Source organism: Mauremys reevesii, linkage group 5, assembly GCF_016161935.1.
Source record: "Mauremys reevesii isolate NIE-2019 linkage group 5, ASM1616193v1, whole genome shotgun sequence".
NCBI lineage: Eukaryota > Metazoa > Chordata > Testudines > Geoemydidae > Mauremys > Mauremys reevesii.
The window spans coordinates 29,853,296-29,867,227 of NC_052627.1; the positions used below are offsets into that span (position 1 = coordinate 29,853,296).

General features: G+C 43.2%; 1 protein-coding gene across 2 annotated transcripts in view; it reads right to left on the minus strand.

Annotated features, from left to right (window-relative positions):
* Positions 1-5,317: 5,317 nt before the first annotated feature.
* Positions 5,318-13,932, minus strand: part of EGF (epidermal growth factor) — a 98,814-nt gene continuing 90,199 nt past the window's right edge. For both annotated transcript variants that reach the window (XM_039542322.1, XM_039542321.1), the window contains 2 exons: positions 12,799-12,901; positions 5,318-8,013 (listed from right to left, as the gene is read on the minus strand). In XM_039542322.1, the coding sequence (XP_039398256.1) occupies positions 7,787-8,013; positions 12,799-12,901 (330 nt within the window). In that variant the 3' untranslated portion in view covers positions 5,318-7,786. The remainder of the gene's footprint in view (positions 8,014-12,798; positions 12,902-13,932) is intronic.

Genomic DNA, 13,932 nt, shown 5'->3' on the forward strand with positions numbered 1-13,932 from the left:
TAACAAGAGTGTTGTAAGTAAGCTGCGGGTGGCAACTGTTCCACTCTACTCAGCACTGGTGAGTCCTCAGCCGGAGTCCAGCTCTTTAGGAAAGATGTGGACAAGCTGGATAGAGTCCAAAGCAGAGCAACATAAATGATAAAAGATTTAGAAAACCTGACTTACGAGGTAAAGCTAAAAACTGGGCATGTTTAGTCTTGAGAAAAGACGACTGAGATTGGACTTGATAACTATCTTCAGATATGTTAAAGGCAATTTAATCAATTGTTCTCCCTATTCACAAAGGCAGGACAAGAAGTGATGGGCTTAATCTGCAGCAAGGGAGATTTAGGTTACATAGAAATGTTTCTCCCCTCAATAAAGATAGTTAAACTCTGGAACAGGCTTCCAAGGGAGGTTGTGGAATCCCCATCACTGCACGTTTTAAGAACAAATTGAACAAACACCTGTCAGGGATGGTCTAGGTTTACTCGTTCCTGCCTCAGCAGAGGGGACTGGATGTGATGACCTTTCAAGGTCCCTTCCAGCCCTACATTTCTATTATTCTAAATTAATTTTTAAAATAAATTAGCTTTCTACAGGGGCAAGAGCAGCCAATCTCTGATCAATTAATTATTTGAACTGGGAAAGCCATGATGCCAGTTGCTGTTTTACTGATACATATTCTGGCAGCAGCTTGTAAACCTTATCAAAAGTGAGGGAACTACCTTATATGGTTGCTTTCACTTTGTCCTACAGTCTTACTTTAAAAATTATTTCTAAGGGGTTTCGACCAGAGCCTCTTGGATAAGGTGAACTCTGCCTCCTGGACTGAAAACTGGCTGAAGGACAGTATACATATGGCAACAATAATCCAGTGGGCGTCTCAGCAGAGGAACCGAATGGGAGGCAGGAATGGATGAGGCAGAACATGAACTAGGGGGATTCTCCATCACTGGTCATTTTAAAATCAAGATTGGATCCTTTTTTTAAAGATTTGCTCTAGGAATTTTTGGGGGGAAGTTCTATGCCAGGGTTCAGCAACCTTTCAGCAGTGGTGTGCCAAGTCTTCATTTATTCACTCTGATTTAAGGTTTCGCGTGCCGGTAATACATTTTAATGTTTTTATAAGTTCTCTTTCTATAAGTCTGTAATATATAACTAAATTATTGTTGTATGTAAAGTAAATAAGTTTTTTAAAATGTTTAAGAAACTTCATTGAGAATTAAATTAAAATGCAGAGCCCCCCGGATCGGTAGCCAGGACCTGGGCAGTGTGAGTGCCACTGAAAATCAGCTCGCATGCCACCTTTGGCACGCATGCCATAGGTTGCCTACCCCTGTTCTATGGTCTGTGTTATACAGGAGGTCAGACTAGAGGATCATAACCATAGAATCATAGAATATCAGGGTTGGAAGAGACCTCAGGAGGTCATCTAGTCCAATCCCCTGCTCAAAGCAGGACCAATTCCCAACTAATTCATCCCAGCCAGGGCTTTGTCAAGCCTGACCTTAAAAACCTCTAAGGAAGGAGATTCCACCACCTCCCTAGGTAACTCATTCCAGTGCTTCACCACCCTCCTAGTGAAAAAGTTTTTCCTAATATCCAACCTAAACCTCCCCTACTGCAACTTGAGACCATTACTCCTTGTTCTGTCATCTGGTACCACTGTGAACAGTCTAGATCCATCCTCTTTGGAACCCCCTTTCAGGTACTTGAAAGCAGCTATCAAATCCCCCTTCATTCTTCTTTTCTGCAGACTAAACAATCCCAGTTCCCTCAGCCTCTCCTCATAAGTCATGTGTTCCAGCCCCCTAATCATTTTTGTTGCCCTCCACTGGACTCTTTCCAGTTTTTCTACATCCTTCTTGTCATGTGGAGCCCAAAACTGGACACAGTACTCCAGATGAGGCCTCACCAATGTCGAATAGAGGAGAATGATCACGTCCCTCAATCTGCTGGCAATGCCCCTACTTATACAGCCCAAAATGCCATTAGCCTTCTTGGAAATAAGGGCACACTGTTGACTCATATCCAGCTTCTCATCCACTGTAACCCTAGGTCCTTTTCTGCAGAACTGCTGCCTAGCCATTCAGTCCCTAGTCTGTAGCAGTGCATGGGATTCTTCCATCTTAAGTGCAGGACTCTGCACTTGTCCTTTGCTAAAGTCAAGGAATAACACATCCACTGCTTTCCCCTCATCCACAGACCCAGTTATCTCCTCATAGAAGGCAATTAGGTTAGTCAGGCATGACTTGCCCTTGGTGAATCCATGCTGACTGTTCCTCATCACTTTCCTCTCCTCTAAGTGCTTGAGAATTGATTCCTTGAGGACCTGGTCTATTCTGGCTTTGGAATCTATGAATATAAGTTCCCTGTAAGCTGTGTGGCTGCCTGGCTGCACAGCAGCCTATTAAGCGCCATGCAGGTGCTCAGGGAACCTGCCCGTCCAGGACCTGCCATGACTAGGGAAGGGGCCTTATTGGAAATTCTGGGAGGCAGGCAGCCTGAATCCAGCCCCGGTCCAGACCTGCCACAGGCAGAGGAGGGCACCTATCTCGCTGCCCCAGTCCTGCAGCTGCCGCAGCAGGGAGAGGCACCTCTCCCTCCCAGCCCAGGTGGTGCTACGAGGAGAGAGAGCTGGGGGGCAGAGGGGAGTCCTCTCTCCCTGCCATAGTGCCGGGGCAGCCTGCAAACCCGCCATCCCCAGCCCCACCCCAAAGCCTGCACCCCCATCTGGAACCCTCACACCCCTGAACCCCAACCCTGAGCCCCCTCCCACACACCAAACCCCTGAGCTCCAGCCCCATGCCATGAATTTTGTTGTGTGTCACACATCACCTCCATATTGGTACACATAAAATTCATTCCGCACATGTGGGAAAAAATAGAGTGAACTCTGATCCCCACCCCACCTACCCTCCTTGGCTCCACATCTGAGTCCCTCCCACCACAGCTGCAAACCACAAGCCCAGTCTCCTTATACTCCAGTTCCACATAACAGTCCCTCCACTCCTTCCTCCTCTCCTTGCCATCTCCCCAAGCCCAGTTCCTGAGTATTTGGGTCAGTCTGATTACTACTCCTTCTCCTCACTGCCTGAGAGCACAGGAGATGCACAGTCTCTTTTCTCTCAGTGCCTCTCACTTGACAGGCTCCTGACTACCAGGATCAGTAATGGCAGAGAAAGCCCAGCTCAGTGCCTGAAGCATGTTCAGAGCAGATAGAATCTTCAGATAATTTAGCTGCCAACCCCCACTGAGTTTCACTACTGAGAATACGCAAGTTTGGCTGAACACATGGGCAAGTTTTCAGTGCAGCAAAAGGTACATCCCTAAGACCAAGCTGACCCCACACCATCAAATTTCAAGTCTCTGTTCCAAAGGATGAAAGCAATGCAGCTTCTCTAAGAAACAATTGTGGAATATTTTTAACATGGGCAAAACGGTGTGTTTTCCCCCCAATCTCATTCTGAAAAGCCACTAAATCACTTTTGCTGAAGTTTTTAGAAAAAAAATCAAACTGAGGCAGACACCCGGTATGGTAATTTGAGCCTGAACCGGTAAAGTTTGGCAAAGTTATAAGTAACTAGAAACAGGATCTTATAATGGAAAGTGTCAGGCAACCTTGCCTCTAAGTGTCACTACCTGCATTGCCTATAGTCAAAATTCACTCTCTTGTACCAATGGGAGTTTTGCCAATGACTTCAATAAAGGCAGGATTATACTCCTAAACATTTCTCTCTTCATGCAGAAATCTCTCTGTATCTAATCTTAGTCTCACTTTTCTGTTTTTGTTTTAAAATTCTTCTTTCTAAAACTTAGCGTGATACATATTAATTTCATCTCATAAAAATCCAAGTTTACCCGTATCTTTTTAGAGATCAGTTCTACATCTGCTTCAGTCACAGAATTCTCATTATCTTCAATGGGATTTTGACACATTCAGTGGCTGATCAGGTAAGTAAAGAGGTAAGTGGGGATATAGCCATGTGACTGTGTTGGAGGGAGCCTTCAATCTGCAGTGCACCCTTGTGGGAAAACCAGATGACAACAACTCTGCCTCAGTTTACCCTCCTACGTTGGTGGACCAATTGCCATTTAGCCCATTTACTGCAACCCTCTAGCAAAGTCACTGGTAGCCTTTTCCCCTCTCAAGGTGAAAGGAGCTCAATATATCAGGATGTCAATCACCCTAGATGAAGGTAATACAATCCTTGGCATCTTCAAGTATCATCTTCGCTCGTTCTAGGCTTCAATAAACCTCCTTGCTGGGTGTAAGCAGGGGCACCCCGACCCACCCATTCCTTTAGGTTCCGGGCCAGGGACCACATATAAAGACATTGGCATCAATCTTTCCCAACCCCTTGCTTTTCCACTGGACTACTTCCTACCATGCCCCTCTTGCAGGTTGTTCCTGGAGATCACCCCCTCTGGTCCTCTCCTCTTGGAGATTGAGCTTCCTGGGTGGCTTCTCACCAGTCTGCAGAGGAATGGTCCACGTTTAAGTAGCTCTTAAGCCTCTCTGGCAGTCACCTGGAATTCCTTCTCTCCTGCTGCCCTCTCCTTCAGGGACAGCCCCAGGGTATAAGCTACCCACTGCAGCTCTCCACTCTCAGTTCTCCCCTACTGGACTTCGTCTTCCTTTGTAGGAACCATCCAGTCTGGTTCTCCCCAGCTGGGTCTAATCCTTAATTCCCTGTCTCCCCTTCAGGTGCCACAGAATGGGCTAATTGGGCTCTCCAGCTCTCCTTAATCATGTTACTGCCAATGTGGGATTTTATACGTCCCATTCACCAGCTCCCATTAACTTCAATGTAAATCCGAGGCTAACACCTTGGACTGCATTGAAAATGTAGCCTAAGACCACCAGTCATGTTTCTACACATATAAATAGCAAAGATCATTTTAGAAACATTCGCGTGTGCACAGAAAGGAGTAAATATTCAGCAGCGTACACGGGGAATTAGTCATGCAGCTTCTCACTGCTTATGAGAGTTGTAGAGCTAAAATCCCACATTGCCCATTGAACACTTACTTGATACTCTACTAAGGCTGGGATCTAATCTTGAGGTATGGAGGATTTACACTAATAGGGATTATCCTTTAAACAGTCAGAGAAGAACCATATCTGTGCATGCTGTACATACACATTAGTTTTTGCAGTTATGCTGTACCCATTTGGATTAGCAGTAAACGTGACATGTATTAAATCTAAGCCATCATTTTGCACTCTGTTCTATCAAAACAATGGAAATGCAAGGAATTATTTATTTTATAAATCACAAACTTTATAAACATACAAATAAACCAAATATATTATATTTATATACTTCTTTGCCTTGTGGTTTTAGCACTAAAAAGCATTTTCTGTTTAGATCTATGTGAGTTGAGGAAATAAACAAGTTAATGTCATAGTCGCCAGTACCCCCACTGTACAACTGTATACTTTTGACTTTCAAAACTCTCCAGTGAAAGCTACCAAATTAGAAACGAGATACTTCATACAAAACTAAGGCAAAAAAGACTGTGAAGCGTGGATTTGAAACTGTACAATTTTTAAGGCCTTTGAAACACTTTTGTTTTAGAGATGGTCCAAACCTAAAATCTGAACAGTTTAAGACAGAGGAAGTTTAGATCCAACTGTCAATCCTGATTCAAAGAAGCACTTAAGTACATGCTTGACTTCAAGCACATGCTTAAGTCTCACTGAGGTCAGTGAGCTCATTGAAGTATGTGAAGTGCTTTGCTGAATCAGGACCTTTTTGTCTGTCTGTCCTCTGTTCTTATACCGAGACAAGCGAAATCACTGTCATAAACAAATACGCCTGCAAAGGCTTGGGAAGTTTGGGTTTAGATGCAAATCCACACTTGGAAACTATGATCCATCTCTACTCTGTTAAAAGTTTAGCTATTTACCTTACAGTCCAATCTACATATTAAGTACGTATGGTTCAACACAAGGGTTGTCCCCTCTTGTATATTATTTAGTGTTCTAACACTCTTCAAATCACTTCAGTCTAAATAGAGGAGTCCATCTGTTCATGTGGGTGTGTGTAATTGCAATTAATGTTAATAGCAGTTACAAACACATTTGAATATTTCAGAGTAGAAATGAAACACATCTAACATTTATGAACCTTTTATAAAAGATATATTTCATAACTTCACATTGAAATCAGCGCTGATGTGGTGACTGGATACTTGTGAATTCAGATAGTACAAGCTCAGATCTCCTATTGCTTAGACCAGTGGAGTCAGTGGCGTTACCCAGGTATAAAACTGGTGTAAGCGGAAGGAGATTCGGCCCTGAAGCTGCTTAGAGTACTTCCTTCTCCAGTCACTACCCTAGAGACTTAATAAATGGATGGGAAATATAACCTGCCTTTTTAGCAGAATTCTAAAAAAAGGATTGCACATATATGTGAATAAGAATAACATTTTCAGCTATCTAGTTTCAGAAATTATAACACTATTAATAGTGATGGGCAACTCAGTAGGTATTAGAGATGAGAATCCATAATTAGTGCAGGACAACCCTCAAAAACATCGGAGGTTTGATTCTGATGAGCAAACAGATGTCTGCATGATAGTGGTGGAGAGGCACATGGGAATATTCATACTATAAGTAATATAGCTGATTTGCAAATACTTTAAAAACAATTGCAGCTATTCAAATGAGCTGAATTCAAATAATCTGAGGTCATAAACAACTAAGTGACAATTCTCTATAAAACAGAGCTTTACAACTGCTACATTTTACAACCTTAGTTTAGAATTAATTAGAAGTAAATTGTAGCTGCTTGGATGTCAACGATAAAAATAAATCCTCTTATATGTTTACATTCAATCCCATGGATTTAATGTGGCAGCACAAACAAGCCGGTTTTGTGTAAATCAATCCAAACTGGATTTTTTCCTATGTTTTTTTATTAAATGTGTGTATTTGGTATGGCAGATGGTTGGAACTCTTTCCATATGCCAGACCCATCCATAATGAGCCAGATTTCACTCTCAATCTCATCACTATAAAGTGAGAATAACTCCAGTGCATTTATACTGGTAGACCAGAGAAGAATCTGGCCCATAGTCTCATCCCAGGAACAAAACATTTCATCACCTGAAGGGACTTTGAAGATTTTAGACAGGAAGATTTATAAATGACGTAGCTTTCCCCACAGGCTACATCTCCCTTGCTGGATATAATTGATGCTCATTTACACAAAAATTCTTAGGGTCCAGCTAAATCTTAAAAGTATAGGATCTCAATTTGCTCTCACTTACACAAGTATCCATCAGGAGTAACTCCACCAAAATCAAAGGAGGTACCCTAGTATAAAACTAGTGTAGGGGAGAGGATCATCCGGCCTACAGTGTCCCTGAGTAGTATTTTAATGAAGAAATTATTTTATCTGATTCTACTGCATCATCTTAGTTTACAGAATTTGCAGTTTCTTCACATGGTCATCCTGGTTACCCGTTACCTAGTTTATTTTCATGACTTCTGAATGTATATGAAGAAAACAAACACCTGAAAATAACAATAAAATCACTCAGAAGATGTTTGTTTCTAATGGTCACCACCTGGGGTGAGTTCTCATCCAGTGTCCTCTTAGCTGCAATTAGTAGGACCTTTACAGTGATATTAAAAATGTAATAGGATATTTCGCACTGGTATATTCGTCTCTGCAATGCTTCTAAGCAGAGATGATAAGGAAAGACTGGCAAGGGTTTGGTTTTTTAATGTACAGTTTAAAGAAAAAATATTGCTTCAGTTTGTAAGTTTCAGTTCCATACTACCCCGGACCCTTTAATCGGGCTGCATTAACAGGCTGGATGGTGCTGGGGAGTGAAGGTCACTTTCCAACATCGTAATGGGGCTGATGCTCCACTGAAGCTGGTGAGGGCTCCTCTCTGCTTCACCAAGCTGAGGCTTCCTACCATCGAGAAGATGTTGCCGGCAGCCCTGCTCTCTCTCCTCTTCTGCTAGCATCTGTGCTGCTTTGTTGTTTGTTGCAGGCTGAGGCGGTGCATATGCTGGACGAAATGGATAAATATTACTCAGAGCCATCTGAGAACACAGATAGCAACTAGCAAGAAAATTCATAAGACCAGACAGCAGCCATACTAAGTCCATCTAGCCCAGTATCCTGTGCCAGAGCTTCAGAGGGAGTGTAAAGAAATGGCAATTTCTGAGAGATCCAGCCCTGTCTTCCTAGCTTTTTTGAACCCAGTTATACTTTTGGCCTTCACGTCCCATGACAATGAGTTCCATTGATTAATTGTGCATTTTGTGAAAAAGTATTACCTAGTTTGTATTAAACCTGCTGCTTATTAATTTCATTGGATGTCTCCTGTTTTTTTGTATCATGGGAAATGATAAATAACAATTTTCTGTTCACTTTTTTTCCATACCATTCATGATTTTATAGACCTCTATCATAACCCCTTTAATCGTTTCCTTTCTAAAATGAACAGCCCTAATCTTTTTAGTCTCTCCTCTTATGGTAGCCATACCATCATCTTTGTTGCCCTTCCCTGACCCTTTGCCAGTTCCAATATATCCTTTTTGAGATAGGGCTACCAGAACTGGACACAGTATTCAAGATGTGGGCATACCATGGAATTTTATATAGTGGCATTCTGATACTTTGTTTTATTATTTGTCCCTATTCCAATAGTTCCTAACATTCTGTTCGCGTTTTTGACTGCTGCTGCTGCGCACTGAGCTGAAATTTTTCAGAGAATTATCCACAATGATTCCAAGAGCTCTTTCTTGAGTGCTAAAGCTTATTTAGAACCTATCATTAGTTGGGATTATATTTTCCAATGTGCATTACCCATTTGCACTTATCCATGTTGAATTTAATCTGCCATTTTGTTGCCCAGTCACCCAGTTTTGTGAGATCGCTTTGTAACTCTTCACAGTCTGCTTGGGACTTAACTATCTTGAATAACTCATGGGAACCTTGAGAGGGAGTGGATGTGAAACAAACAAAACTGGAAATGTATCATTACGAATAAAACCCTATGGTAAAAGAACATTAAAGGTTCCAGAGTGAAGCATTCAGAAGTCAGGAAAAAGCTTGAGATTTTAAGAAACAATTTTTCCAAAGACTTATCACTTGGCCAGATTCCTTCTATAAAGCATGGAAATATGAGCACTTCAAGGAAATGGTGTAAGAATTCGTTTTCACATGAGCAAAACAACACACAACCTTAAGGCAGACAGCTGCCATGGAGAATTTCAGCCCAAAGGGTTAAATTGGACAAAGTTATAAGCAACTGAGAACAGGGTCTTATAATGGAAAGTGTCAGGCATTCATGTCTATGGGTAATACTACTAGATGTGCCTATAATAACGAATGGTACTACTCTGTTCCAATAGAGTAGGGTAACCAGATGTCCCGATTTTATAGGGACAATCCCGATATTTGGGGCTTTATCTTATATAGGCAGCTATTACCCCCCACACCTTGTCCTGATTTTTCACATCTGCTATTCCTTCATCTAAGCCTATCAAAGCAACTTAAAAAGTTGGATAAGCATTTAAGTATTATTCTTATTTACAGATGGTGAAACCGAGTTAGAGAAATCAAAGGGTAAATGCACCTCGCCCACACACAGCCTGAATAAATAGGCTTTGTACAATGAATTGAAGAGGGATTGGGGTGGAATTCACCACCCAACGTTGGTGCATTATGTAGGGCAGCTCTGCAGTCTTTCTGCAGCCAGTTCTCCAACAAAGGATCTGAGCTTGGGGCTGTCAGCTCTGCACACGTCTTCCTTAGGTGTTTGTGGCCACAGTATGCATCTAGCCATGGGGGGAGGGATAGCTCAGTGGTTTGAGCATTGACCTGCTAAAGCCGGGGTTATGAGTTCAATCTTTGAGGGGGCCATTTGGGGATCTGGGGCAAAATCAGTACTTGGTCCTGCTAGTGAAGGCAGGGGGCTGGACTCAATGACCTTTCAGGGTCCCTTCCAGTTCTATGAGATAGGTATATCTCCCCCTTCACCATGACACTGCTCCTCCTCCATCCCACCTCCACAATAGCGTATCAGGAGTCCATGTGGAAGCCCATCTATACTTCACCCTCAATATGACTTCTCAACTACTAACCTTCCACAGAACAGAAGCATGGCAATTTAACTGGACTGGGGGTGTTTGCTGAATGGTTAAAATCCATGTGCATTTTATATAACAACCTGGTATATGGATTGTGTTAGCTCTTTTACAGGCCCAAAGTCCAGAGTTTGGTCAAGAGATCAAAGGCCTAGCAAATAGTGATTAGCTAAAAGAAGCAGAATAAACGAAGATAACCTTGCTTGCTAAGATAGGCCTGGTCAGCAAAATTGCCAGATGTTGGAGCAATAACTGAATATTGTGTCTTATGCAAAGCTGCAAATAGAACAAAAGCAGCCCTGTTTCTGTTGTGTTAGTTTCTTCTGTAGGAGATGTTCTTCCCACACTCCAACCCTGAGTTCATGAAGTGTTGGAACATGTCATTATAAGATATGGCCTCCTCCCACCTTCCTTTCCCAGGGACCAATGCCTGCCTTAAAACACAAAGGAGACAATCTTTATTGTCATATACTTTCATTGTTTCTTTGCTTTATCCCCTAGGAATGTACCTGTTGGACAATCAAAGGAGTTCCTTCATTCCTATGGACCCCAAATCAGAATTCAACATCTATATTTTATGCCAATACATTTTATCAAAGTATTAATTAAATATTAACTTGTTAACTTGAAACCACGGGCAGAGACATTATGTAACCTGTTAACCATTGGCTAATGTGCTAGCTTGTCTTGCTGCAAAACCTATCCCAGGGTGTGGAATTGCCTACCCCATCACTTTCCCCCGCCCATGGAAAATCCATATATTCTATTGTAATCAATTGATTGACAGTGTCTCTGAGCCTAATAAGCAAGGTGACACTCCACCAGCGCTGTGCGTAATAAACTCCTATGCTTGAACTCTACACGGTGTGGATTTATGTTCCTTCATCTGCTATCCCTGTTAGCATAGGGGTGAACTTTACCCTACATGAATTGATCAAGGGCTCTCATCAAATGGGTGTGCCATGTTGGGAACAGAACCCTGGTGCCACAGGTCCCAGTCTTCTGTTCTAGCCACTAGAATCCCAACCTCCCACAACATTCATGCTTTGGAAAATTGGAGGATTTAAAAATGCTAGTCTGGTTAGGCTCTTTGGAAAATCCCTCTAGGTGTCTAGCTGCATTTTTAGGTGTCTAAATACCTTTGCAAATTTGGCCCTGTGTGTTTATAAATTGTTGCAGAGAGAATTTGGTTCCCTGATAATTGCTGTAGACATGAGTTAAATATGAGCACTGAGAGGACTGGTGCAGTACATGGAGCCTGTCCTCTATCGGTTGTCAGTTCAAATCCAGCCCTGGTCAGCTATCAATGAATCCAGCTGACAGCTGAAAGGCAGCATGCTCTAAATGAAAAAGCACAAGTGTCAGGAACTTCTGGGTTCCATGCCAGGACTGCGGCTGATTTAGTGTGTCTTTTCCAAGGTCAGACTTCCCTCATCTGTACAATGCCGAAAACGCCTGCTTGCTTGCATCACAGGGGTGTTGCGAGAAGGCTTCAAACATTAATGTTTGTACAGTGCTTGGAACATGGAAGTGCTAAATAAATACAAACACAGTACTATTATTTTCAGAATCTGATGGCTGGTTATTCGGATGTCTGCGCGAAAGTACTGGTCTCTGCCCAGCTCCTAATGGATAATGTGTGCGCACATCACAAAATCACCAGCACTGACACTAAACAGACCACGTGGAGTGTGTCAGCTGGGGTCAAGGACTGAGTGGGCATTATGCAGTGATGTAAGTGATGCTTACTCAGTGCCAAGTGGCCTTAAACTGGCACTGGATTCCCTGTGTAAGTTGTCTCCTACTCCAGCTACCTCCTGCTCCTGGTGTAACGGGCAGGAGGGAGCATGTCAAGGATGGGCTAATGTCATAGGGCCATGGCAGAGCTGAGCTCCATCTATGACTGATACTTTATTGGTGTTAAGGACTTTATACCAGAGCTATGCCCTGAAATCATGAAACCTCTACCAACTCCTTGGCACCTGCTTCCCTCCACTCTGGTGGAGGATCAGGGCCAGGGAATGCAAATGGACATTAAGAGTTCAATGTTCAGTGCAGCTTTCGACTCCCTAATCTAAACGTAAATGTCATTAATCTCAACTGAATAACACAAAGTGATTGGAAGAGACTCGATGACATAACAAATAAAGAAATACAGCTTTTGTGGGGAAAAAAGAACAAAGTTCACAGTGTGTTTCTGAGTTAAGCCATCACATCTGCTCAGGCAAAAACTAGGGGATTTGAAAGGATCACTACCCACTACATTTTGAGTATTTTTGGCTCAAGGAGCACTTCTAGGCTCCTTACTTCCTCATTATTCTCCTGGCAGAACTGACTGCCACATTGCAGGATGTGGCTCACTTATGCCTTGTCTTTGAATTGCCACTATAGGCTGGAACTATTTAAACTGTGAATAGCAATTTACCTCTCAAGCAAGAAGATCCTTCTTGAACATCAACAAACGAGATCTCTGGCGAGATGAAGACTGCACTTGCCAACCAGGGTATTTGCATCAGAAGCCCAAGCTGTCGGATTGTAATGCTGTGTCTTCACTAAGGGGCCAGCAATGACCTCTTTTGTGCATACTGCTGCACTGTAACTCTGACTGACTGCTGTATACAAGGACACACTCTGCGGTGATAGCTGTTAGATTCTTCCAAGTAAAGCTGCTGCCAAAGATTAAAGAAAATCCTACTCACCGGACTCCGAAGGGCAGGAGTGACTGTGATCGGTCGTCTCACGGTCCATTAGATTGACAGCTCTGCCTTCCCCATGACTGTTACGTGCCATCACAACAATGAACTGGAAAATATACACAAATATAGTAGACAATCTATTGTTTTTCTCAGAGTAACACACAGTGAGCCACACTCATAAACAATAGCCATTGTGCTGCACAGGCAGCATGCTCAGCCCATATGGTGGAGAAAAGTGCTGAATGTCCTCTAGCATGATTCCCTTCTATCCAGCGAATTAAGTTGCTGAACTGAAGGCAACCCTGTTAAGTCTCCCAGTTTCCCTGGAAGTGCCTGCTCCTAGGTTCCTGAGCAGTTTCTCAGTGATCCTTTTGGGAGCCCAGGAGAAGGCATCTGAAATCAGCCCACAGGCTCAGCCCTCTCTCAGGGACTTGGGCCTAACTCCCACTGATTTCAGAGCTAGGCATCTCAGCACTTTTGTAAATCCCTCTGATGTCGATCTGCATCTTTAGGCACCTACATACCTGTAAAAATCTGCCCCCTACTTTTCCCTTCTCTTTGGGGAGTGAGTCACCAGCTGCTCGGCAGCACAGACAGCCAGGTCTGCAGGCAATGGCTAGTAGGCAGCAGCCCAGAACAGGAGAGAGGGGAAATCCTCCAGAGCAGGCTAGGAAGAAACCATGATTGTGATTCCCAGTTCCCAGCAAATACTCCATGGCCATAAGGGAGAAGGAGACCCTGCCCCTTCTGGAGGGTAGGAGACAAGATCAATTCTGCCCCAAGGGAGATGGGGAAACTCAACAGGGCAGTGTGGGGGAAGAACCAGAACGAAAAGAGGGAAAAGGGGTGAGACACAGAGAGAAAGGGGAATGGGGAACCTGATGGTGAGGGATACCTAAAAAGACGGGAGGGAAATGGAAGAGGCATGTTCAGACATGGGAGCAAGAGGGAAGATATGGAGGGAGAAATTAGAGCAATATTTGATGTTGGCCGGGGGGGCAGAGGCGGGGTGGAATGATGGATTTATGCAAATAAGACAATGCATAATTCTCTAATATTCATATTTGGGCATTGATTCGCATGCAAAAAATCTCCAGACCTACAGTTGTATCAGGCATATGGTGGACTCTGAAGCAG